Below are 26,648 nucleotides of genomic sequence, written 5' to 3' on the forward strand. Positions count from 1 at the left end.
CAACGCACGCTCCACGAATACATGCCCAAACTGTGGCGCAGAGAGAGCGACGCGCATGCGAGAGCATCAATCCTATTACCAATACATCTTTATTTATGTCGCATCGCAAGCGGTTACGGTGTGTTGAAAAAATAAGTTGCAGTTATAATTTTTTTTTTGCTGTGAACATTTAAAATTCGTGTTATTTAAATTGTTTGCAATCTGATATGGATACATTTTTTAAATTTTATTTTTCATAAGAAATTAATTAATTTTGCGGAAAAAGTTAGTCAGCGCTCCAAACAATTTAAAATGAAATATTAGAAAAATGTAAACAATCACAAAACAGAGGAAAATTCAAAGAAAACTGAACAGTAAAACTAACAATCATAAAAAAACGACAACTCAAAAATATGAAATAACACAGTTACTACCGTGAACAAAATGTAGTTAAAAATGGTTGGTGGATGGTAGTGGGGGAAGTCAAACGAAAAAGGAAACTATCATTGTGCAACCTTTTCCAATCTCTTGAACTACTGACAATACTGCCTAGCGTTTGCGGATGTTGGTATGTTATTTGTTTGCTGCTGAATGGTGGGCTTGAATGTGTTTGTTTGTGGGTAGAGAGAGAAAGATTTGTGTAAACAAATAGGGAAAAGGGAATATCAATTTAGCACACATAAAAAAAGAGATGGATTATTACAGGACACGTGATGGTGGGTTGTGGTGAGTTAGGACAAGAAAATTGGTGAGGACACATGCACAAAACACAGGAAGAATTGTCGATTTGGTTTAGATACAACACAAAGGGTTCAAGCGAATATGTGCGATATTCTCCGCTGTCGGAACTTTAACTAAAAAGAAAGAGAAATTTGTTTCTCATTTTGAGTAGTTAACTAGATTTTTATTGTCTAATTTCTTCTTTTTCCTAACAACTAGCATTTACACAGGGTTTGCTGAACATGTAACCATGTAATGTTCAAAATTACATTTCGTACTTCAGTATTGAATCATGCTGGCTAAGATTAAATAAATAGTTCGAGCTGATTACATTATCATTTTTCCTTAAACGCTGTAGTCTTTTGCTTCTTCCAATAGCGGGGCAATTTTGATTCGATGTTCGATTAGGTTTAAAAACAGGTTGCTAAAATAGTTACGATTTTTTCCTCTCTTTCTCCAACAAAAGGGAAAACAAATCAAAAATCAGAATTCAACAAAATCGAGTTTTTCCTACTTTAAGAGTGCCGAAAAATGTCAGTGTCCACCTCTTTGATCTTCGCTGGGCGTCCCCCTCATTCTGTGCGGTCACTTTCGGTCGGTTTATTTGCTTGCAAACGCGCTCATCTCACTCACACCAATAAGGTGGCTTATTAGTGCTACGCGATACGAGTGCGTGAGTAAATGTATGTATGGGTGTGTTTTGTTTTGTTTGTTTTTGTTGCCTTAACACGGTGTGTTTTATTGTTTACTTTACTCTTTTTCTGTGTCCTTAGAATTAAACACCCTAAACCTGCGGAGACGGAGTGGGGAGAAAAAGAAAATAAACGCAAAAAGAATAAAAATAAAAAATAATGTAAAATCAGCCAGTGCAAATTAAGAAAAAAAAGGAAAAAGGGCGGTGTGGGTTGGATTTTTTTCAGCGTGAAAATAAAGGGGGATAGCTCATATTTACAGATCGGCGTAAATTCAGAGGAAAAGAGTTGTCAGAAAACAAGGCAACATTAAGGACGCGTACAAGTAAGGGAGCCTTAGGAGAAGAAAGTACCGGCACCTTATTTGATAACAATTTCTTGAACTTTTTTTTAAAGCATACTTAGTTTATCATGCAACATTTATACAAAAAAAAAATGTTGAAACGGAAATATAATATTTACAAATAGCCGTTACCAAAAAAAAAAAAAAACATTTCAAAAGGTACAAATTAACCTGTACAAATTATGAGCGTTTATTTCCCCGCAAAAGGGTATTTCTGTAAACATCCCTTTTTGAGAAAGAAAGCCATTAATACCGTGTGCACGTGGAGAGAAAATTATTTACATTCAGTGCGCCCCACGTGTGAACGCGATGAGGTTCACTGGTTTTCAAATTATTTTGCACACCACCATGATGCGAGCATTCGCGCGCCCGGATGAATGCGAACAAAAAGTAGGGTTTTGTTAAACCAAAGGGGATTTGTTTACAGGATCTCATTTAAAAATACCGCAGACATTTAGGGTAAAATTATTGCATAATTGTGGAACTCATTTAAACACATTTTGGTCTTTAATTTGTGAATTTGAACCAGTTTGCATTAAAATTTGTCAATACAAAGAACCATAGCCAAAATGGAAATTAAAAATTTAATAAGAACGGAAATGCTTGGAATTATGCTGAGCTTGAGAAAGAGCTCAAGAAGAAGTTTTCAAAACAATGCTGATTTATTAAAAAAATAATAATTATACAGGAATTCCCTGCGAAAACTGCATGATTTGAAAAAAATTATCTGATTTTTCAAAAAATTGGTTTATGCAAGAATTAACGAAAACAATCATTTTATAGACCAAGGACCAAACCAAAAAAATACGGGCCAAGGTTGTTAATCGATAGAATTGATCGTCGATAATATTATCATCTATCTAAAACGATAATGCCTAATCCATCAATATCATGTTAAACTTTCAATACATTCGCTAAGAATATATTTTTTTATAGTGCATTAAATTCAGCCGTACCCTAAAATGACAGTTTTCGTGAGTTGCGCGTATCCACCCATAGATGGTAAGTGGGCCTCGTCGGAGTCCGCCCATTGAACACGCAACTCAAAATTTGCATAGGAAACTTTTTTTCCGTGACGGCTTTCGCGGCACGCTCCCTCCAACTGTTCGAGACTAATATTTTAACGTGGCGTATCTCTAAACAAACTTTTCAAGAAAAGGATTCAAGAATGCTTTTTTCGTCGTTTTAAACCGAAACAAGGCAAAAGCTATATTAATTTAAACTATTCGCCATTTCCAAATGTTTGGCTACATAATGTCGAAGGCCGCCATCTAAGGCCCAAAAAACGGGTACGCTCAGTTTGTATGGGAGCTGTTAACATGCTCCCGGGCTGAGTAGATTTCAAAGCATAAATACTCAAATTTTCACATAATACCGTATTTTTTCGAAAATACTCAAATTTTCATAATTATGTGGCAAAGGAGAATGGGCAAATTTGTATGGGAGCTGGTCCAAGGATGTACACTTTTTTCGAAAGATCTCGCCGAGACATGAAAAAAATCTTCTGGACCAACTCTCTAAACCCCGGGGTTCAAAAGTTATAACCTGTTGAAGTTTGAGCATTTTGGGTAAAAATGTACAAAAAATCGTATTTTTGCTATTTCTAAAATCATTCATAAAATCTCTATTTTTTTATGGATTTCGATCATCTCGACTTCATTCGAGGCGTATCAGCGAAAACTATGAGTTCTGATATGTATTAGCATGATTGAAACATGAGTTCTCTTGTTTCTATCCGTTTGAACCGTTTTTACAAGAATATAGAAACAAGTCGAAACTTCAAGATTTTGAAACCGGATCCTACCCAGACTGCTTCAGTGAGTATGGAAGGATACAGTGCAATGTTGTAACAACTTATTGGGATGTTCTGAGTCATCCGTAAACTCCCTGGAGTTAAGACCGGTGAGTCTACCGCCGTAACAAGCAAGAGGTCGGCGGTTTTTGACCGCTGATCATACCCGCATGGCTTCAGTGAGGATGGTAGACTGCTATGCTAATGTGTTGGAGTGTCCTGGGTTCTCCTAGGACTCCCTGAAGTTAAGATCTGTTGGTCTTTTACGGTAACGAGCAAGAGGGCAGTGATTTTTTACCACTGATCATACCCGCATAGCTTCAGTGTGTGTAGTAGACTACTTTACCAATGTGTTGTCGTGTCTTGGATCATACTAGGACTCCCATACAAATAACTCGAGATATCTTCATTTGTAAATGTCAATTTTTCAAGGGAAAAGTGTATGGGACGCCCCTAACGAAATTCAAAAATTGTCCAACTAGGGGGAGGGGGGGCAGAATGGCCCGCCTTAGTAAAATGCGCCAAAAACCATAGAAAAACATGAAAACTTATGAATTCAGTGTAGTAGGCTTATGCTTTGGGATGTTCCCTTCAATGTTATATACTTGGCTGATGAAATTTTTTAGCTTAAAACTGTTTTTGAGCCACTTTAAAAAAAAAGTTTTTTCGACTTTTTTTCCAGGGTGCGGGGCAGAATGGGCCACCCTGCGGGGCAGAATGGGCCACCCTGCGGGGCAGAATGGGCCACCTTAGAAAACAAGCCATTTTGTCTAATACAACGTTGAAGGGAGATAAGAAATTACTTAAGGTACCTTTCTAACATAGTTTCCATGAAGTTAGACCACTTTAATAAAAATAGTCACTTATCAAAACAAAATTTTTGTAAATAGTGTTAATATGTTGAAAAAGGACACTATTTTTACAAATAATCATCAAAACAACTAAAAAATCAACTAATTTTGCATTAAACGTGATTTGTGAAGCTACCTGGAGTGAAATAATCCATTTAATCCAAATTTCATAACTTTTGATTGTTTTTATAAGGCAGGATAAGGGTGGTCCATTCTGCCCCCAAGTGGATTTTAATTTAACACTTCCACCACCAAGTCTCTAAATGATTTTAAGGTTCCGTTGTTGTTTGTATACCTTGGTAGTAACATCTAGTAACGTTATAAGCATTGAGCAAACTTTTTCAAACAATCCAACTTTTCAGAAAGCTTATTTAAAAACCTCGAAATAAACAACATTTGCGTAGTTTTGTCAATAAATTTACATTTTTGCTCATAATTCGAAAAATACAATGAATTCAAAATTCGTTTTCGATATGGTGAAGTAATTTGACGTCCTTTATAAGACCCTTGCCTTACAATTGGTCTAAATCCATTCTAAAGCCCAAAACCAAGGGTGGCCCATTCTGCCCCCCTGGTCCATTCTGCCCCCCCTGCCCCTATATGTTTTCCATGTAATTTTGCCAGTTGAATCTGAATCTACCCTCAGAATTGACCCAAAATGTCAAAATATCGATTTTTGGTCATATTTTGGGTTTATATGATAATTTTACATAAAAACTAAGACTTGCTACACCACAGTTGCTGTCATGATTACCTGTTCGAAAATCTGTTCTTTTATGTGATATGTTTTACACAAAATATCGGCAAAAAACAGAAATTCAAAACGTCTCGGCAAAGGTCAACGTTTTGTTTTTGTTTTTTTTTCGTTTTTAACTACATTCCAAATAAAAATCATGAGTGGCTGAGTTCGTTAACCCACCTTTTCGTACGCATTTTTAAGTACAACCCATACACTGTTTTTGGTTATAGTACAGTCAGCCCACATATTCGGAACACCTACAAATTTTGAACACTTTTGTGATAATTAGTCAATAGCATGCCATCTTTTATGTCATGCCTACTATTTTTAGGACCTTTATTAAGATATTCTCATGCTATTTCACTTGTAAAAGTAGTACTTTTGAAACAAAAAACCACCTTTCAAAACTATTTTATTCAGAGCAGCAAACACTGCCTCCAAATTGGCCTTTCCATAATTGTGGGATGTTATTGTATTTGTGGAATTCAAGGGTTTTTCTTTAAAAGCTTGATATAAAACGTAAAAAATTACATTACAAAAAGTATTCACATGAAGGTAAAAGCAAATCATGATGTCGGATGATAGGGTTTATCTCGTATTCCGGAAGTGTCCCCAAGGGGCCACCGGTAACCGGTTCCAGAATGGCCAGGATGGGTCAGCGAACAACGGCATGACCGTAGATTGACATATCTTTCAATTTCATGAAGTTTGATATGTCGGATGATAGGGTTTATCTCATATTCCGGAAGTGTCCCCAAGGGGCCACCGGTAACCGGTTCCAGATTGGCCAAGATGGCCCAGCGAACAACGGCATTATCAAAAATGGATATATCTTCCAATTTTATAAAGTTTGGTGTGCAACATGATGAGTGTTCACCAAAAAAGTCAAGTTGACCGTTCATTGGGTACCTGGGAACCGGTTCCAGGTTACTCGGAATTGGCCAGTAACACTTCAGAGTGGTTCTTGCAATCGTGTTTTGTGTATTAGTAAGTTTTATGGATCAATTTCAACTATCATGAGTGTATTGGTATCACATATACTTGAAAAACAGTAAAACATGAACTTTTCGGATGTTCCGGATTTCCGGAACCGGTAGGTCACCTGTGTGTGTGTGTGTGTGGTCCAATCCAATACCCGCTAACCGGTAGCGAAATTATGGGAAAGTATAATTTGTATCAGACTTTTGTATATGCCGAATGCTGATACAACTTATCTCAGTCCCGGGTATTAGGTGGTGATAGCCCTCGCGCTGCTTCCAACGACCCATTTCAGAATGGCAGAGATCCTAGCGGCCCAATTCCGAGGTCGTTGGGCATTGTCCGGCCCCGCCTTAACATAGAAGCAAGCACCAGACGGATCCTTGATCTATCTTAAGACTCCCAATCCCTTCAGGCAAATCAGGGATCAGAGCGTATTTAATATGAGAAGAATACAACATGTTTTATAACCTTCAGATGGCCGACTGGTTAGAGTCCCAGACCATCAATCCAAAGGTGTGAGTTCGAATCCCACCTGATTATGTTTCGTTTTTGTTCATATTCAAAGTTCCAATTCCTGATTCCAAATTTCAAAGGTACCGACCGGGATTTGATCCCTGAACCTTCTGATTGTGAGGCAGAAGCCGTAACCATTAAGCCACGGAGCCGGGTTCCGGAACCGGTAGGTCACCTGGCCCTGATATTATTATTGGAGGATCATCAAAGGTCATCAAAGTTGGGGTCTCAAAAAAGTCTTTTTTTAGGTTGTAGCCGATTCCCGGTGGCCATAGTGATCAAATCCGGTTTTCCAGGTGGGTGGGTTTCGGAAAGGGGACCTCCCTGGAGTTTTTTTTTGAAAAGGTCCAATAAACCAAATTACCAGTTTTTGCTTTTTGAGTGTTTGTGAAACCGCCTTGAGTCAGGGGTATTAAAAAACAGCCAAAAAGCAAAAACTGAAAATTTGGTTTATTGGACCTTTAAAAAAAAAACTCCAGATCCTAGCTTTTATTTGTGACCAAAAGAACAGGAATTGGTCAAAAACTTGGATTTTTGATGATTTTTTAAAGTTTCGGGTCGAAAAGGACACCAATACCATTAAAGTAACTTTTTTTATGGACGCTCCCCTAGGGGTGTCCAAGGTTTATTTGTTTTGTGAAATAAGTATTAATACTATAAATTTAATGTCAGAAAATTTCAAGGCTCTAGCATGTATATAGCAAAAGTTATGGCAAAATTAATTTTCAAAAAGGCCGAAAAGGACCCCAATACCGTAGGAAGATTAACTATTTATAATGCGGTGTCCTGCGTTTATTTTTGTATTTTTTTAAATTAAATTATTATTATTAATACCTCAGGATTTTTTTTTTCATGTATGTAAAAAAAAAATTGCTGCAAAACTCCAAAATGATCGAAATCGATTTTTTTTTCATATCAGTGAAACCCAAAAACAAAACCGATTCCCGTAAAAAGAGAGAATTAGAGCATCTCCACCGCTCGCTACCAATAGCGCATCAAAAACAATTTTCGTTTAACAACCCCACCGTGGAAATGCCCATAGAACCGAATTCTCCCCTATCATTCCAACAATAACGACGCACAAAATCACAGTGATATCTTTTACTATTGTGTCTCCTTTTTTTTGCCCACCCCATTCGTAACTGTATACTGTAACAAACACATTCGAACAAACAAACAGTCAAACAAACAAAACAAAAGTGAAACAACACGACACGACAAAACGACGATCGAAACGTGGTGGTAGTGTGACAACAACACACTGTGTTCGGCGGGGTTGGGCATATGTTTGAAGTGTGTTGTGGTTACTTTTAGAGTTTAGGGTTAGTTTGAAAGATGGAGAGAGGGAGTAGTTAAAAGTGTGTGTGTGCGCGAAAATATGAAGAGAGAGTTAAAAAGAGTGTCGTAGTGGTGGTGGGTTTAGTAGGTTTGAGAAAGGGAAGCCAAAAACAAAACTAGGTAAAAGTTAGGAGTAAAGGTTAAAAATTAGGTGAAAATCACAACCGGTTTTAGAGGGGGAAAGATGCCGAAAATGGGGTTTTTGATGATACAATAAGGTTTATTTTAAAAAAGGAAAACTTTAAGGTTTATGTCAAAAAGTTGCGTATTATTTTTCGCGGAAAAGATGAAGGATGGGTTGTAGAGAGGTATGTATGGCTGTTTTTTTTAAAGATAACGAAAGTAAAAAAGAAAAACTGGAAAAGTTGGCAGCATTGTGGCACTTACCGTTTGCTGAATCTGGTAGTAAGTCTTTGTAGGAAAGTCTTGCCAGTGTGTGGCGAGTCGCCGACGTTGCCTCCTGCTCCGGAGTATGCCGTACTGTTTCTGGATCTGGTTTGGCCTGTTTTTATTTTGCGTGGAAGAGAACAATAGACGATTAGTATAAACAAATAAAGTAAGCATTTTGTTTCTGGTAAATAAAACGGTTTAAAAACGGAAATGATACAAGTTTTTCTCATTTTTTACGTCGCATACAGTTGCACTTTACAAAACAACAAACAGTGTTCAAGGGAGGGAGAGAACAATAGAGAGATAGAGAGCATTTCTTCACAAAACGACAGATTTACACTACAAACTTCTTTTTTTCTCATTTTTTTTGCATGTGTGTGTGAGAGATGCATTCTCAAACGTGTGTTTGTATCAGTGACAACAGTGTTGCATTCGTAGTAGTGAGGGGGTAGGCAGCATCATCACAGTAGGCGTGATAGTAGTAGTGATACCGAGAGGAGGGGAGATAGGACACTTACCCGAGTGGAAAGTCGATCGCGATGGAACATTCCTGGGAAATGCAACCGGTTGTCTGGAAGAATTAACGGCTGGTGTAAGACTATTGCGATTCACCATGCTGTGAGGGCAGAGTGTTTTTGTGGTGGTGGTGATGAAGTTGGGTTGGGTTGTATTTAACAAGGTTGGTTTTTCACATTTTCACAGTTTTTTTGGTTCGGGGTCGATGTGGTGATGTGGTTCAGGAGGAGGTTCAGGTTGGTATTTTTGATTTTTTTTGTTCAACGAGTACGGAGAAAACGGAAAAGAAAGAAGAAAAAAGAAACAAGAGAAATAGTATATAAAAACAAATTCACTGGCGATATAATAGGTTATCAAAACAAACTTAAAACTAGCTTACAACTATGTTCACTTTGTTCACTTAAAAGATACCCTTCGCTCACTAAATAAAACCAGAAAACTCAACTCAAGAAGCCAAAACAACCAAAGAAATAGTTACAAAAAAAAAAAAAACAAAAATACGAAAACAAAACCAACGATAAAAATGAGAAAAAAAAAACCCAGTTGCTCTCCTGTGGTGGTAGGGTTTCAACGACTGGCTGATGATGCTGGATGATTTATACAACAAAAGGTTTTTTGGAACCAATTTCAAAACTCCAGAGTTGATGTCTGGGTTTACAATGTACACTTGCAAATGATCGATTTGGAGGGGCGGTGGAGGCGGAGCTAACAACCGGGTTACACTAACACAACAAACGGAGGAGATACCAATAGAGAGTGAGAGTGAGAGAGAGATATGGGGGGAGGGGCGAAACTTTACAGTCAACATTTCTGCTGGTGGGAGGAGGGGTTTAAATTTGCGGGAGTTGTGTACTCGTGTTGCTCGCAAATTGAAGGGTTTTTTTTGGGCAGGGGATTTTGGTGGGGAAATTGGTGTTAGTACGGGAGAATATTGTTGAGGGGTACTACTGTTACTGACTAGTCTAAGAAGAAAATGAGCTAAGGTGGAAAAGAGAGAAATTTATGAAATGAATTAACGTTTGATGCATGTGAAAATGTTATCATAAAGAAGTGATGCCAGAACAAAATAGATTATCTTACATTCATATTTTGATCACTTAAATGTTGTGTATTTTTCCCAATAAACTATAAAATACCAATTGCATTACTCAGTTCTGTCAGCAGTTTTCGAGTCAGCAGTTTGCATGCAAGCAATTTTCGATAATGCAAGCAATTTTTAACTCTAAAATAGACGTTTTAATTACACTTATTTTTAACTTAATGCAGCAACAAATTTTCAAAATGTAGTGTGCAAAAATTTGGTAAAAAAATTTTTCATTTTTGATTTTAATGACACTCAAGAAAAATGTAGCAAAAACAAGTTTAACATATACCGGAAGAGGCTTTTTTGTTTAATTTAACGTTTGGATTTTGAAATAGTAAAAAAAATGAAATATTATACACGTTAATTTACTTTTAGAAGAAGTAGTTTCTGTTTGCAATTTTTTTTGTGAAGATCTCACAAATTCTGAAGATTTTGATTAAATGCAATTCAAATTTAAAAAAAATCAGGTATAAGAAAAAAATCAGAGTCTGAATAAATCTTGAAAAAAACAGACATTTTTTTTAAACAATTAAAATTTTTCAAAACTTTTTTTTAATTTTGTTAGGGAAAATGGGAAATTATATTAGAAATGTTGACGCTAATCACTAAATTAAAGTAATATCAATAAGTTTTCAAGTATTTCCAAATTTTTTTCAAGTATCAGTTTGCAATTTTTTTCTACCATTATTGTCCATCAAATTAAAATATAGAAAATATATTTTTGCATCTGAGTTTAGTTGTATTTATTGAGTCTTTAAGCCTTTAAAGGACATTTCTTTAAAATTTAATTATAATTTTGGATAGGTTTAAGCAGAATACATTGTATGACTAATTGCTGTTGGAAAATTATAATTTTTTATTTACCACAATATTTTTTTCAAATAAATGTTTCTACATGAATTAAGTAATAAAATACAGCATTGCAGTAACTTGAAAACTGTGTTCAAAAGGCAAAATTCAGGTAATTGAATACGTATTTTTCAATTTAAAAAAAAGTGTCTATCCTCGTGTTATTGTATTATAAAGCCAATGCCAATTGAAAAAATCGAGAGAACCTCGGACAAAATGTTTTTTTTTTGCTAAAAGTGGAATTTTGAAATGAAAATAAACACATTTTTGATAGTTCATTCTAAAATGTTTAATCAAATGAGAATCATTGAAGTTTTTTTTAATTTTACTGCCACAAATCGGTTAAAACGGAGAGTTTATTAAAACATAAATTCAGGGATTCTTAGTCACTCATAATTTTTTTGAGGATAACTTTTGTTGATAGTTTTTGCTTGTTTGTTTTAGAGAAATGAGGATTAATTTGTACCTACTTAAGGCCGATGCAAATATTTAAAAAAGTTTTTGTCCCTCGGCCCTGGCCGAGGTCAAGGGGGGGGCAAAAAAATAAAAAAAATAAAAATTTTAATAACAAGCCATTGTCTCCACATTTAAATGAAAAAAGTGTTTTAAAATGCATTGTACACTAGTTCAGTTGTTTTGCAATCATTAGTTTTCAAAAAATCTAAGATCTATAAGATTTTTTGAAGATAATCTAAGAAAGATTTTGCATCGAAAATTTTCACAAAATCTTAAGATTTTTTAATAAACCCAAACATGCTAAAAATGATTTTAAACGCAGGAGAATGTATTTTAATTTGACTTCAGCTGGTTGCACTTGAATTTTCATTGAAATTTTGAAGTTTATTGTAAAAATATTTTTTTTGCCCCCTGATCTTTCGGGCCAATTTTGAAGGGGGGGGGGGTGACAAAAACTTTTAAAAATATTTGTACCAGCCTAAGTTGAAAAAAAATAAATACTCAAACACATTATATTACTCCACCGTATTTTTTTAAAATACTCAAATTTTGTCATGATTTTCACTAGTTGAGCTTGAACTAAAAAATAAACAAATTTTCACAAGATATCGTATTTTTATGAATATGTACTAAAATTTTAATAATTTGCGATATTTTAAAAGAAAAATTTTGCGGTATTTTTTTGTAGTTTTTCGATGAAAAAATTACAAAAGTTCCTTTGATCTAAATTTTGGATTTTTTTTATTTTTCGAATGTTCAACAATGAAAGGGGTCGTACCCAGGGTGACCACTCAAATCCCATTTTCAAATTCCCGACTTTTTCCCGACTTTTTTCCAGACTTTTCCAGAAAGCTCAAATAATAGGCATTTCTTATCTAAATAATGATTTCAAACAAAAACTCTCTATAAGAAAAGTCAAAATCAACCACCGAAATTTATTAAATTAATTTAAAAACATCCAACTATTGGCAATTTTTGTAAACACAGAAACTGAACAACAAATAAAAAAAATACTTCAAAAATGGAAATTCATTATTATGACTGAGTAGAAACACAAACAATTAGTCCTCAAAAAAATCGAGAGTTCAACATTATTTTTTAAATTGACAAACGTATAGTTTTTGATACTTCGTTTCAACTGGAAATGGCAAAAAGTTAAAGATAACTGAATTTAAAATTTTATTCCTATTTCTCCCACTTATTTTAAGCAAAATGTTTGAAGAGAAAAAATGTTTAAACAATTTTACCATAACTCAAAATTTCTTTGCTTTTTCTGCAATTTCAATATTTTCATCATGTTTCAACGCTTATACTTATACTCACAAAAAAAGTTCAAGGGCAACACTTGGAAAAAAATATATTTGAAATTACTTAATGAATTTAGTTAAACAATTAAAAATATTTACAAAAAAAAACCATTGCCAAACTCAAGTTGGAATCAGTTTTCAAATATACAATCTATGTGACAAAATTAAATAGAATCATAACTCTAAGCTGGGCACCAGGCTCTATTTTTATATTAGTTTTTCATTAACTTTACCTCTTGTTGATAAACAAAAATGAATAGAGATCATTATATTCATCTAAAAAATTATGAAAATCGGTGTCAACTGCATCCAATGTTTATTAAGATTTTGAATGTCTTAAACAGCTATTCCATACTCAAATTCCATACTCAAAGACAATTAAAGTATCAATGATAACTTAATCAGTTAGCAACGTTGAAAATAATTGAATTTTGAAATATTAAGATTTGAACTAATTCATTTCGCTTCTTTTTTACAAAATTGTTTTCCTGCAATTTTAATATTCAAATTAGAAAAAATACAAATTATCATTTCAAAACACTTTTTGTCATCAATCAATCAGCGAAACGATGACACCGGCGAGACTTTTCAAGAAAGTCAATGTCGTGCTCGGCAAATTGTCGATTTATTTCTGTCCAAAAGGGAAAATCGTTGCGCCCAAGCTCGACCAAGGAATCGATTTAATTAATTATGCATCCTTGCTCGTCTGGTCGCCCAGGTGTACCAGAAATGTACTTTGGAGTTGAGTGATTATCATAAATTATGCTAAACAATGCTGACTTTGAGGAAAAGTTGAAACACGTCTTTAATTATTTGTTCTTCTAAAAATAGTGTTTTTTCCTGGAAAATTTCCAGAAATAAATTCATGTCACGATTTAAAGTAACGATCGACTTTGTTGTGGGGTCATTATTTCTATTTCAACACAATGATGACGTCCAAGCAAGGATAAAAATAACCCTCAGTTAGCCTTGTACTATGGATTCGGTTATACTCATCGCTCAATAGTGGGAGAAAGGGGGCAGCGATTTAATTACACTGGACCAACTTATTTCCATATCCGATAACACGACCCAACATGAGTTGATGGGGTGGGAGCTCTGCATGTATACTGGTCGATTAGTGCTTCTTGCCCTTCAATGAAGTAACACCACAGAAAACTAATAACCAACACCGAAATTGAATAAGTTTTTGATGTTTCTTTTCGCATAATGGAAGGAAAATGGGAAAACCAAAGATGAAAGATGAAATTATGCGGCTCATGCAAAAGATGATTAGATATTATGTACAGAATCGAGAATTTAGCTTGATTTTAGGATGAAACAGACTAGGGTGACCAGTCAGCAGTAGTTTTGGGGTTTTTGATATGATACAGGTGAACTGGTAACGCTATCCGCACGATTTGTTCGAATCACGAATCGACTTTTTTTGATTTTTGAGGTGAAGTAACGTGAGTAAAAGGTAGATCTAAACATCGAATACTTTGTATTGAAAAAGGTTTTAAGGGGAAAACAGACTAACATCGATTATCATGCCACACCGTTCAAGTGAAGATTGAAGTTGAAAGGGGAAGAAAACGTCTAAAACATTCACTAAAAGCTGAACAACTTTAAAAAATATGTTTAACTTCGTTTTGTGGTAGCAAGTCTCTAGGAAACGGAACAAAACTCAAAATGCAAAGAGAGAGACAAGTAGTCGAGAGAAAGCAAAGTACAAAACGACTCTTCCTTTTGTTTATGATGCGAAAGAACGAAACTTTGTGGAGAGAATAAAGAAAAACAAAGAGTCAAAACGAAAAACCTAAACGAGAAAAACTTTGACTCCACTTTGGTAGCATTTTGGACTCACCGATTTGCGTTAGTTTTGTGCGTGTGAGGATTTAGTTTTTGATTTGCGACAGTTTTTTTTTGGTTGGGGAATTTTAGTTTCGAAAAACGCGACCGAAAAAACCCGATTTTTTTTTTCATTTGCGGCAGTTGAACCGGTTCACAGGAAAGAGAGCGAGAGTGTTGAGAGAGAGAGAAAAAAAAATCATTTTGGGAGAGAAAAACAAAGAGAGAGCACACGCAGCAGATTAGCTGAGCGGATTTTTTTGAGTTTGGTTTGATTGTGGTGGTGGTGGCGGTGCACGCGCGAGTATGAGAGAAAGAGAGCGAAAGTTTGATGAGAGACATGTGAGCGATTCTCTCACTAATGAGACATATAAATGAACAATTTTATTTTGTATTTTATTATTTGGATGAAACTTTGTGAGTATTTTCTCCATATTAAACAATGATGATATATTTTGCAAAAGTTCGTCAATACAAATCACTATACATTTTTTTTGCAATAATCCATACAAAAAATCCTATCAAAATGATCAAAAAACTGTGAAGAATTTTGAATTAAAATAATGCTATTTTCAGCTATAAAAATATTTACAAAAATTAATTTTTATAGCAAGTAACCCTCTAAAATTGTTTTTAACTTGATTAAAAAGTACATTTTACAGAGATGCCGAAAATTAGTTCCGAAAAAAATACTTTTATGTGATTCCAAATCGATCAAAAAATCTGTTATCAAGTTAGAGATTTTCTAGTACTAGCGTTTTGATTGAATTTTGTTTGGACATCGTTTGTGGATTTTTATGGACGAACTGATAATGCCGAAAGGCTTTTTTGATGAAAAGAAAGTAAACACAAAGTTTCATTCACTTAAGAATTGCTCAAATGTGAAATGTTTGTGCGTTTTTTTTTAAACTACGCCGAATCGAATTTTGAGCAGAAAGTTTTGAGATTTTTTATGTGTATTTTTTTAGGCAGGTTTATTTATTGAATTGATAAAATCATGGTAAAAAAAAAACTATAATTATAATTAGTTATGGCACGATTAAAGCAACTTTATGTTTTTTTTTAAGCACATCAATTTATTTTGATTAAACAATTCTGATATGCCATATTTTAAATATTTAACTAAACAGAAGTTCTGCCACAGATCTAGTACTGCTTTGATAGAATGAGGACATTTAGTAGAATTATGTGATGGTATGTACAGAAAAATTAAACCTTCTAGCCGAAAAAAAAATTTTACAAAGAACAAAACCTCTACAAAAAATAATTTAAAAATAAAATTCACACGACACTAAATTGTGTCAAATCACCAAACAAAAAAAAAAAAACATTGTAAAAATATACAACAAGTGATTTTTAGGAGCTATCTCGTAGTTGTTTTTTATTAACTTAATATTTTTTGTTGATTTTAGCATATTTTCGATTTTTGCTTTGTGCAACATTCGTAACTTGAGAGAGTAAACTGAGAGCGCAACCAGTAAACTGAGAGCGTATCCTCTGACAGATTCAGCAACTACGAGAGAGCCCTATCAAATTGATGAGAGAAAGAGTGATACAAGAGAAAGAGATTGGTGAGCGAAAGACAATGAGAGAGAGAGAGTGAAACCAAAAAACGGGGCTTGATGCGTATGTGTGATGGTGTGTGACGTGGGCACTCTCACGACGACAGGGCCACGAGACGGTTCTGAGAGAGGGAGAGAAAGGAAGAGTATGGAGGTTCTGGGTGGTCAAGCAATACCTTTGACGGAGGGGATCGGTTGTGGCGGCGCTGTTGGCACTACTGTCGGCCGACGGTCCCGGGCTCGAGACGGACGCACTCTTCACGTGACCTTTGCCACTGCCGGCGCCGGCCGAGCTGCCGCGGGTAAATTCCGGTATCGGACCAATGAAGCTGTTTGGTTGGTTGATGTTGGTGAGTGTGTCGAGTTGTGTTTGGTAGTGTGCGTGTGTGTTTAGAATTTCGATCCATTCCGGCACGTGGCAAGGTTCGTGAGCGCGTGACGTCATCATTCGGCGTCGCGTCGTGTTACACAAATACACAGAGACACAAACACAGTAGGTGGGGGCACGCGATTGTTTTCGTTTTCAACGGTTTAGTAACGATCGGGGGTACACGGTTCGGAATAGAGAGAAAGAGAATAAAAAAGGGGAGAGAAAAAAACAGAGAAAATCGATTGGAGACGGTTGCTTTCGTTAGTGTGCAGGCTGTGTTGGTATTATTCGTTTTTTTTGTGTTAAAAAACAAAAAATAAATATTTTGGTTTGATTAACAGAACAATAGATCGAACGTCGCCGATGATAAATGACTAACATTGATTGACTAAAAAGGTATTAAAAAAAACTCTTTGTACAGCTCAACGATTGTAAAATGGACTCAAACTAATAAACGACACTCATTCCTGGAAAACTACTTAAAATTATCAATAAACATAAATTGTATCTAAAAAAAATCAAGGCATTTCGCGGAGCCTCGTCAAAAATTCTATTCTATTTCGAAAAAAACTTCAACCTACAGAACTATTTCAAAATCCAAAAAGAATTCATAAAACATTCCTGGAGAAGGACGCAATGTTCTGACCGAAACGTCGATAGTTGGACTGATGGTGGCAAAATGCAAAAAGTTGATAACAAACGGGACAGGACAACTGACTCGGTGGAATGGAAACGATATCGTGATGAATGTCGCTCTAACGGAAAACGAACTTTTTGTAACGAAACCCAAAAAACAAAATGGCGGAAACAAAATGGCTGACCCTAGCACAGAGTGGATGGCGCGCGATTTGTTTGTTTCTGTTGGATTTTTTTTTTTGTTTGAGTTGTGGCACTAAAATTAGCTAATAGTTACTAAATGACTAGAATTGGTTTGGATTGCTAACAAACAAAGTAGGTGGCCCCGGAAGTACTTACGTCGAGTCCGTGGTGGAGTTTGTCTTTTCCGTGGACGAGGTCTTCTCGTACAGCGTGGTGGACCGGCGCGGCATCAGGCCGGCGCTCGGGCCCACCGTCCGCGAGCCGTTGCTCGGGTCGAACTTGCCGCTGGTCGTACTGGTGGTACGGGGCTTCGCCGGGCTGGAGATCGATGCTGGGGATGGGGAAGAATTGTTAGAGTTGTTACCAAATAAAGCGCATGAAAATTGTTTGAAAAAACTCATAAAACTTCTGTGAAACTATTGTTTAACAATTATAAAACAAACCGACTTTTTCGATTTCGACACTTGTTTAACTTCCGTAACTTAACTTATTTTGTTTCAAAAAAGTTGCACAATTGTTTCACAAAGGTTTGCAACTTTTATAAAATATAAGTTTAACTAAAAACAAAAATAAACTGAATTAAGATTAAACTTACAGTTATCCGCCGAAGTGATCGGTTTGGTTATGCTCGACGCCGGCCTCTGGTTTTGTGCGGCTAGTCTGGCCGTGTTCTCCTTGATGGTGGCTGAGTCTATAGTATTCTGTCGCTTGAAATTACTGCTACTGTGGTTTGGGAAAGAATGCAAAAAAATGCAGAAAAGAGAGATGTTATCGATTATTTTTTGCGGAACAAATAAGTTTAAAAAGCGGTTCTTTTTCTAAAAGGTTCAAGTTTTATTAAATAATGTAAGGAAAAATGCAGTTTTTACACAGAGAAAAAAGGAGAAAATTCATCTCACTGATGTAATTTTACTCAGCTTCTGATGTAAATTTACAAATTTTTCAAAAATAGCGTCAGTGAAAATATGTGTAATTTTACATTAGCAACTGGTAAAACTGTTATCTTTTTCATGTAAGTTTTACACATTGTTGAAGGTAAAATTACCTGAAATACGTTAAATTAAAAAAAAAAACATTAAAATTAGTATGACTTTTTTTAAATCTTGGTGTGAAGAATGGATGAGCTAGCCTTAAAAAAATTTAACGTTTCATCTTTTTTTTGCAACATGATATTTTAGAGAATTTCAATTTTATGTTACAGGTTATTTTTTTCCACGATATTTTAACATTTTATAGTGTTTGTAAATAATAACCAATGCTACTGAAACAAATTAACAAGCTCTTTAAACAAAAGCAACGAAACGTTCTTAACTAAGCTGTACAAATTCGGTTCTACTAACACTGACGCCCGCTCCGACGTGCCGCTGCTGGTGCCCGAGCTGCTGTGGTTGTTGCTGCTGGCGGTCGTGCTGTTGGAAGTGCCTCCGCCGCCGCCGCCTCCACCACCGCTGCCCGCTCCAGTCGTTCCGGTGGTTCCGTTGCCGGCCGCCCCACCGGCACCACCGCTCGAGGCGGACCCGGTGCCGGCGGTTCCGCCGGTTCCCCCGACGACGCCGGCCCCACCGCCGGCTGCTGCTGCCGCCGCGGCCGCAACCGCTGCCGCCGGTCCGACGCCTGCAATGAAGCGTTGGAAGATCTCTAAATTTTTCCCGATTATACCATCGAGCCCTGGGCAGCTGGCGGGAGATGGGGTTAGTAAAAAGGGGAAGGCCACTACTGGGTCACACATGTTTCTTTCTTTTTTTTTGGGATAAAGGGATTTTTTTGAGGGGAAATGCACAGTGGTCCAGTTACAGATTTACAGATCAGGTTTACATTTTAGTAGTAAACTTATTCTCTCTTGCGTGAAATGTCCGTAAAAGAAAAGATCATCGAATTATTTTTGAGATTTTTGCGAGAGACTACGATCTCACTTATACAATCACAGGTGACAACTGACGGAAAGAAGCTGAGAGTCTTAGAGATAATTACTAGGTTGGATTAGCCGAAGAAATACCTATTACAACACATTCTTTACCTAAAGTTACACTCTATGTTTAGGCGGGGCCAGACAATGACCAACGCCCTCGAAATTTGGGCACCCGGTTCTCTAAAATCCTGAAATGGGTCATTGGAAGCAGCGCGATGGCTAACACCACGTAACAATCGGGACTGAAATAAGCTGTATCACCAAATTTTAAGTCTGATACAAATTTTACTTTCCCATAATTTCGCTGCCGACTAGTGGGTATTATATGTGAAACACACACAAACATTTAAATTCATTAATAAAACATAAGGACCGTATGGGTCATTCTCCGCCACTCACACAGCAGTTGTTCCGAACCCTCTTTAATTTCCATGAAACTTTGTTCTAAGGATAGTTTTGGTCCCTGATAACGAATCCAATGTAAATTTTTGGATATCTCGTGACGGTAGGCCGTACGAACCCATCCATACTAAGACACGTTTTTCAGTTATTCGAAGCTCGAAACCGTGACGAGATCGAAATTTGGTGTCAAAGGGACGTTTGTGTAAAATTGGACACCACATTTGATGGCGTATTCAAAATTCCGATGAACATATTTTCTTTAAAAAAAAAAAGTTATAAAATAGTTCTGTAACTACTGCCATTTACCGTTTACTAAACTGTAAAAAAATTGGAGCGTGTCATTTTATGGGAAAATTTATGTACTTTTCGAATCTTCAATAACCCAGAAAGGTATTTTTGATTTCCATTTTGAACAAATAAAAATCATTTTTTGATCTCGTGTTTATGTGTTGTAATTTTGGGGTTTTTTTCAGAGTGTGTTAATGTTTTTTAACATACAATTTTAAAATTTAAAAACCCTAAATCTGTTAAGCACATATTAGACTATGACAAACACCAAAAACTTAATCTAATCTAATCGAACACAAGCGCAGCCAGTCCGAAGGAAGCATCCTGGAAAAACTTGTGGTTATAATACGCTCCAAGTACTTTCTAGTAAATTTTAATGATTACGGTCTTGCCAAGTAACCCCGAAAATGTATTGCAAAAATTAAAGCGGCCTGGTCTACTGCGTTGCATTAAACGCAGAGACAGATTCTATGAACGGAGCATATTTCACAGAATCAACAATATGACAAACACCAGAAACTTAATGGTTCTAAAATATTTAATGACAGCAAAAAATATATAGAAGGAAAACTAAACATTTACAGTTTAAGAGTTTGGAAAATCGCAAAATGTGTGAAAACAAACTTTTCCGCAAACATGGCGCAATAAGGCAAAGTGTCAAACGGCAAAAAGGTGCGTGTCTTGTCTACGCAGCAAAAAATCCGATGGTAAAATCGCATGCAAAAGCATACACATCACCTTCGTCAAAATAAACACACACTGCATGTACAATTTTTGCAAACACAAAAAAAAAAGTTGCAACCGACGGGATTCAACCCCAGCACCAATAGTAAGGGCTGGCGCCTTAGCCCACTCGGCCATCAGACCGATGAAAGGCTGAAAGGATAAACGCATATATCCAGAGTTTTTTTTTTTAAAAAGGACCAATAAACTATTGTCTTTCATATGTTTATAGGACCTAATAAAAGAAAACTCTAGATATGAGCTTGAGATTTCGGTCAAATAGGTTTCCCACACTGATGGGCTACATATTTCAGGGTGTAAAATCACATAAAATTGCATAAAATAATGCAATATTTATTTTACACCCAGGCCTTTTACACGCAGCTGGATTACTACTCTTTTAGCTGTGTAGTTTATTTGTTTGTTTGTCCCAGCCCCAGTCTAATAGGTACAGAAAACAGCTGCAAAATAAATACCGTAAACCGGGGTGACTTTGATAGGATTTCAATTTGTTTTTTGGATATTTTCCAACGGGTAAGGTTTTTCTCAAGATTATTATTTTTAAAACATGTACTGGAGTAGGCCACACAAAATCCATGCACTATTTTGGAAAAAAAGTTTTTTCAATAGTGTTTAGAAAAATAGTTACGTTAAAAATTCTTAACTTAAATTCCGGGGTGACTTATGAAAAGTTCTTTTTGTGGAACTTTGAACACTTCTCTACCACGGTGAGTATGATTCTAAACAATTCCGTACGTATTTTAATTGTACTCTTCATTTTGCGGAAAAATCGCAAAACTATCACCCCGGCTATCAAAGTCACCCCTTTTTACGGTAACAACAAGTGAGAGTTCAAGACTGGCTATGAAATTAAAATTTGAAATTAGAATGGAAGGGTTTGAACTTCTGTTCAATTTTTTCACATAAGGCATAGGTCACAAATTTCCCCAAAAAAAATAAGGGATAAAATTTAAAAAGTATAGAAAAATTGAAAAAAAAGCTAGGGGAAATATACCCTTTCTAATCAAACACCTATCTTCGTCATATGGAGAGTTTGATGCTCGTTTAAAGCTCCAAAAATACTATTTAGGCTGTAAACTTACCAGCAACAGCACCGCCTCGAGTAAGCACGCAAATGTATGCCACTTACTGGCCAAAAAGACCAAATTTAATGCACTTTAGATCATAATTTCTATTTTTCGAGACCATTTCTCATCATTTTGGTGGCACACACATCCACACGCAAGATCAGAGGTTAACTGCTTAACGAAAGTCGCCATCAATATCTTTTCACTTGCGCTAACGATTTCAAAGCGCTTAATATATAAAATTGCTTCCAACTACCGGCTACATGTTCTTTTGACCGTTACTTAGTCACTCACTTGAAAAATAATCCCGAAACATGTAAATAATTAGCAAGCGCCATCAAAAAAACAAACGCGCTAATTCTTTTGACGTTTCAATTTTGACCATCCATTCTAATCGAAGGCTGAAGAATACCGAGCGAGAAGCGAAGGCAAATAAAGAACAAAGGGTGACCACCAACACCACCAGCAGCGCTTGTGGTGTTGCCAGGAAACTTTCTCTATAAATGCTACTTTACGTGAGTGTTCGCTCAAAATTTCATCAATTTCGGCAGCACGAAGCAGACCCAAACGAGCGTTGGAAGAAAAAAAAGAACTAAGCTGAAAATACAAAAATGGGCGTGGCCAATGCACACGACTGATTAGAATGCGTTTTTGAAATATTTTTTTAAAATGCTTGTAAAAGGAATAGCATAACTTTTAATAAAAGTGAAAATAAACAGAAATGTTCACAAAAAGTTGCTCTACTCGTTGGTGTACTTGGTTTTACTGAATTTCAAGGAACACTCCAGATTATCCAGCATCATTCAAACAAGACCGCTTATTAGGCTTAAAATGGGTTTATTTCCCCTATAATTTCAACGTTTGAATGAAAAAAAAAGTGTTTAAAAATGCATTTTAAACTACTTCACACTTTCAATCATTAGTTTTCAAAAAAAGTAAGATTTGACGCAAACAAAAATTCTGTCTAAACAATCTTCATTTTGATTTCTTGATAGTTGGGCTCGGAATTTGAAATTTAGTTTTACTTTGGCTCTCCCCCCTCGACATCGACCAAAAAGAAGGTCACAAACTTTGTCATGGGTTTCCTATGCAGATAGGAACTTGTGAAAATTTATTCTAAATTTAAGTGTTAGTGCCGCTTTGGTCGGCAAAAGGTTAATAGACCCAATAAAAGGTCATTTACTTTTCGCGAAGAGAAAAATATCTAGATTTAATTTGCGATCTGTACCACTGTGCATTTTTTCGGGGAAATCGTTAGCTTGGGACAAGTGGGATAGCTGCAAAAAAGCGTTACATCGGATCCGCACATCCGATTTGGGGGTTGCCGCTTTCTTGCCAACATGGCTGGTTTGCCACACAAACCGCTTTGTTAGTAACTTGGGGTTTCAAGATTAGTGACTCTACTAGGCGCACGGCGCGAGCGTACTCGGCCCGCTCTCTCTGCATCAGGCGAACCTGCTCTTGCTACTTACGTAAGGTTTCACCCCCACTCGATGCCCGCCGGCTCGGTTTTGTACTGGACGCCGATATACTCCGGTGGACTCCGCGGTGCGTCGGGCTCTGCACCTGCGAGTTGCCGGCCGTGGCGCCCTCGTTGCCGGCGATATTACGTAGCGACAGTGACGACCCGGACCGGGACCCGTCGGACTCCGGCTGATTGCAGGAAAAAAAGAGTGATCGAGATTAGTGTCAATTTAGAGAACATATTTCAACGTATCGCTCTACTCCAAGTGTGGTTACATCGGTCTTTCCGGATTAAGATTTGAGGGGGGAAATGAGAGGGGGATGGGAAGCCTTAACTAGGAGGAAGGTTACAAATAATAACTTTTGAAGGTTGCCTAATTCGGCGTCCCGCGTTGAACGATTACATGAGCTTCGAGCTGATTTGCAAGGTCGCGTGTTACGGACACGTGAGTCGCCGAGTTGAGTTGATTTAAATTTATTAGAATGCGGCCACAAGGCAGATGCCTCAGCGGCAAGATCTGTTCAGGACACTTCATTAGGGCAATTTACTTAAACTCAGTAAGAAAGAGAAGGAACGACGGCTCAAAGTCTGCCTCGTCCACAAGTCACACTGTTGACAATTACTGTTTGATTTGATAAATTTACACTTTTGACGTTGCCAGCTCTGGCTGCTATTGTGTGGAAGTGAGCATCTTTCGTGGGCGTGAATGCGGCAAATTCCATTTGTGAATGACAGCTAACTCACTGTATTTTGCAGGGTTTTATAAATTGCTCTAAATGAATTTAAAAAAATCAAAAAATTGTGAGTTAAGCTAAAAGTTTAGAGCTGTATGTAAATTTCCCTAATAGTTTTTTTTTTGTGTTTGATGTAATGTTTACATTATCATCTTACACAGTACAAAAATAATTCCAGGAAAAATGTGTAATTTTACTATTACCCAAATATTACCTATACAGTAAAAAATTGTATAAATATGGAAGGTGTCAAACTAATGATGTAATATTACCTCAATTGAAAGTAAAAGGGTGGCATTATACCGGCAAGGGGTACATTTGCACATTTTCTGAGGTAATAAATATGTTTATTTCTGACATAAAAAAATATTCGTTCCCAGAAGTAATATTAATAGATTTTTTTACTCTGTATTTCTATAAGTAATTGATTTATTAATTTTACTCTTTTTTACCGTGAACTGTAATCACAAAAACAACAAATCAAAAAATGCGATTTTTTTTAAGTAGGTTGTATTCTGAAAAAAAAAATATTAATGTAATATCTGGGAATTGGTACAACAAGTAATTAAATCTCTTTACGGCGTACTGCCACTTTTCAAACGTAATTGAGGTAATTTTACATAATTAAAGAGGTAATTTTTAACTATCAAATTTTACGCTTCACAAATCTATACAATATTTATTGCGTATTCACCTATGTTACAAAAGATGAAAATTTTACACGTTTCTTACGTAAAATAATAAATTTTCTGATAAACCAATTCTTATAAATTGTGTGTCATAAAAAGTAGGTCTTTAAAAATCTGAAACTAAACACTCTTCTGATGGAATTTAAGTCTTTGAAAAAAGTGTAGGTATTTATTAGAACTATTCACTAACATAATGTAAATACATTTTATTGTAATATTACCTGTTTAATGGCCTAAATTTAAGTTTAAAAAGTATAATATCAACTGTTAACAGGTAAAATTACACATTTTCGAAGGTGAAATTAATTTCAGATGTAATATTACCGTGATATTTTAGTGCGTCCTGCTCAAAATAATTTTCTAGGAATCATACTTGTAACACACAAAAATTGAGCACACTTTTAGAAAAAAAAAATAGATTTTAGATATTTTTGAACCGAATTTCAACTGTCTTGTTTTATGCCCAAGAGATGGAATTTTTGTTAAGAAAATTTTCAAATAAAAAAAAAGTTTCAAATTAGTTATTTGAGGCCGTTATTGATTTATGTTAATAAAATGAAATCAATTTTAAAATTTCATTTCAAAATACTAAATTTTCAGTTCCTTAAATTTGCCCTATTGCTTTTTATTTTCACCTGTGTTGTATATATTTGAGACCCAAAGTAACCATTTATAATTTTCTGAAAACTTAGGCAGGTGTTGGAGGCTTTTTAATGAACACAGTTCAAAAACCATGGTATGTTATATTACAACTAAATTAGTACAAACACATTGCTATAAAACTATAATTTTACCAAAAAAAAAGTATAAATTCACCATCACTTTAGTGTAATTCATCCTTTTCAAAAGGCATTGAAAATTTACACCATTAAAATTTAGGTATTTTAAACTGTCAAAATTTAATAAATTCGAATGTAAAAAAGAATAATTATAAAAACAGTAAATTTACAGACTTGTTGAGGTAAAATTACATGTTGTTCCTTTGTACCCTGTAATCGTTCAACGGAGTGGGTGGCGCCAGCAGCTTTTGGTTTGGAGATCCTTAGTTCTAATTTCAACACTAGTTGTTTTTTTTTCTTTTCTCAAACACTACGGAATCGGTGCAAATTAGCAGTTCAAAGCATGATACCGTGTGTGTATGTGTGATGGAAGTGACCAGGCAAACTAAAACCGTAAATAATACGAAGTTAATACCACAGAGATATACTTCCAACTGATTAAATGGTTAATCAAACAAAGTAAGGAATGTAACACAAAAATAATAACCATTTAGAACATGAGTTCGCTACTGAGAGATGAAAGAGAGAAGTGAGTCGAACTATGAGAGGAATGAAACACAACTTTTTCCGGGTAGGTATTTTTTTGATTTTTGTTTTGCTAGTAGTACAAATTTAAGGAAGAAGGCCAACTTTTCTCAACTGATTACTTCCAACGCGCGGGGTGGGTGCAAAACTTGGTGGAAAAAAAGGTGACTACAAAACAACTCGCGTTGGCGCGCGGGTTTCGTTTGAAATTAGAACTAACGGATACAACTCAAGAGCAAGGGGGGGGGAATCAAACTTTTTTTGGCTTAAATACTAGAAGAAGGATGGGGAGAGGGGGAAGTCAGTGCACGGTAAAACAACACTGCCGAAAAGGGGAAAATAACACGCTTGATTTTTTGTTTTCTCAAATTACACAAAAGACAGAGAGATAGATAGAGTGGTAGAGTGGAAAGAAAAACTTTTTGGCGGGAAAAACTTACGTCCGTGCTCTTTCTTCCGAGAAGTAGATAAGTGGCGAATACATCATCGTATCGGGTGAATGTCAATGATTCTTCTATGTCTTGCCTATTGTAGCCCATCGCGACTAGCGCTTCTGCAGATTTTTTGGTTTTGTTTATTTTATTCGATTATGGAAAATTCGATTATTTTTTGTGTGTTTCCAGAAGCCAAGACGACGACGATGTTGCAGGTTTTTTTTGTTGGTGATGGCGACCAGACGACGACGACGACGATTTTGATGATTGATTGATATTGGATATTGGTTTTGTTTTTTGAATCAGGTCGATGATGATGATTGTGGTTTCGTGGTGGTTGGTGGTGGTGGCGAAAAATAAGAAAAGAAAAAAAAGAGAGAACAAAAGTAAATATTTTAGAACGGTTTTTTTTTCTTCTTCGGCTCTGCTCAGAGACGACGACTGTACAGTACGAATACAGTACGGATAATTGTAACACGAT

At 35.9% G+C, this 26,648-nt stretch overlaps 1 protein-coding gene and 2 long non-coding RNA genes across 20 annotated transcripts in view; 2 read left to right on the forward strand and 1 right to left on the reverse strand.

Moving 5' to 3' along the window:
* LOC128092723 (uncharacterized) overlaps nt 1–26,648 on the forward strand; it is a 444,042-nt gene that overhangs the window by 112,842 nt on the left and 304,552 nt on the right. The gene's annotated exons all lie outside the window — the stretch shown is intronic.
* The window catches only part of LOC120418433 (MAP/microtubule affinity-regulating kinase 3-like), a 102,127-nt gene that overhangs the window by 16,461 nt on the left and 59,018 nt on the right, over nt 1–26,648 (reverse strand). For 7 of the 18 annotated variants that reach the window (XM_052707122.1, XM_052707121.1, XM_052707116.1 and 4 more), the window contains exons 7-14: nt 26,174–26,286; nt 23,014–23,194; nt 18,472–18,769; nt 17,727–17,854; nt 17,288–17,462; nt 16,119–16,271; nt 8,857–8,954; nt 8,336–8,450 (exon numbers count right to left, since the gene is read on the reverse strand). In XM_052707122.1, the coding sequence (XP_052563082.1) occupies nt 8,336–8,450; nt 8,857–8,954; nt 16,119–16,271; nt 17,288–17,462; nt 17,727–17,854; nt 18,472–18,769; nt 23,014–23,194; nt 26,174–26,286 (1,261 nt within the window). Of the gene's footprint in view, nt 1–1,203; nt 1,490–8,331; nt 8,451–8,856; nt 8,955–16,118; nt 16,272–17,287; nt 17,463–17,726; nt 17,855–18,471; nt 18,770–23,013; nt 23,195–26,173; nt 26,287–26,648 lie in introns of those variants that run through there. The other 11 variants (XM_052707124.1, XM_052707118.1, XM_052707119.1 and 8 more) reach the window with 9 other exon arrangements.
* LOC128092724 (uncharacterized) lies at nt 5,082–6,945 on the forward strand. The gene is made up of 2 exons (XR_008211958.1): nt 5,082–6,213; nt 6,781–6,945. It is a non-coding gene; the product is annotated as an uncharacterized LOC128092724 (long non-coding RNA).

This window comes from Culex pipiens, chromosome 2 (assembly GCF_016801865.2).
Source record: "Culex pipiens pallens isolate TS chromosome 2, TS_CPP_V2, whole genome shotgun sequence".
Taxonomy (NCBI): Eukaryota; Metazoa; Arthropoda; class Insecta; order Diptera; family Culicidae; genus Culex; species Culex pipiens.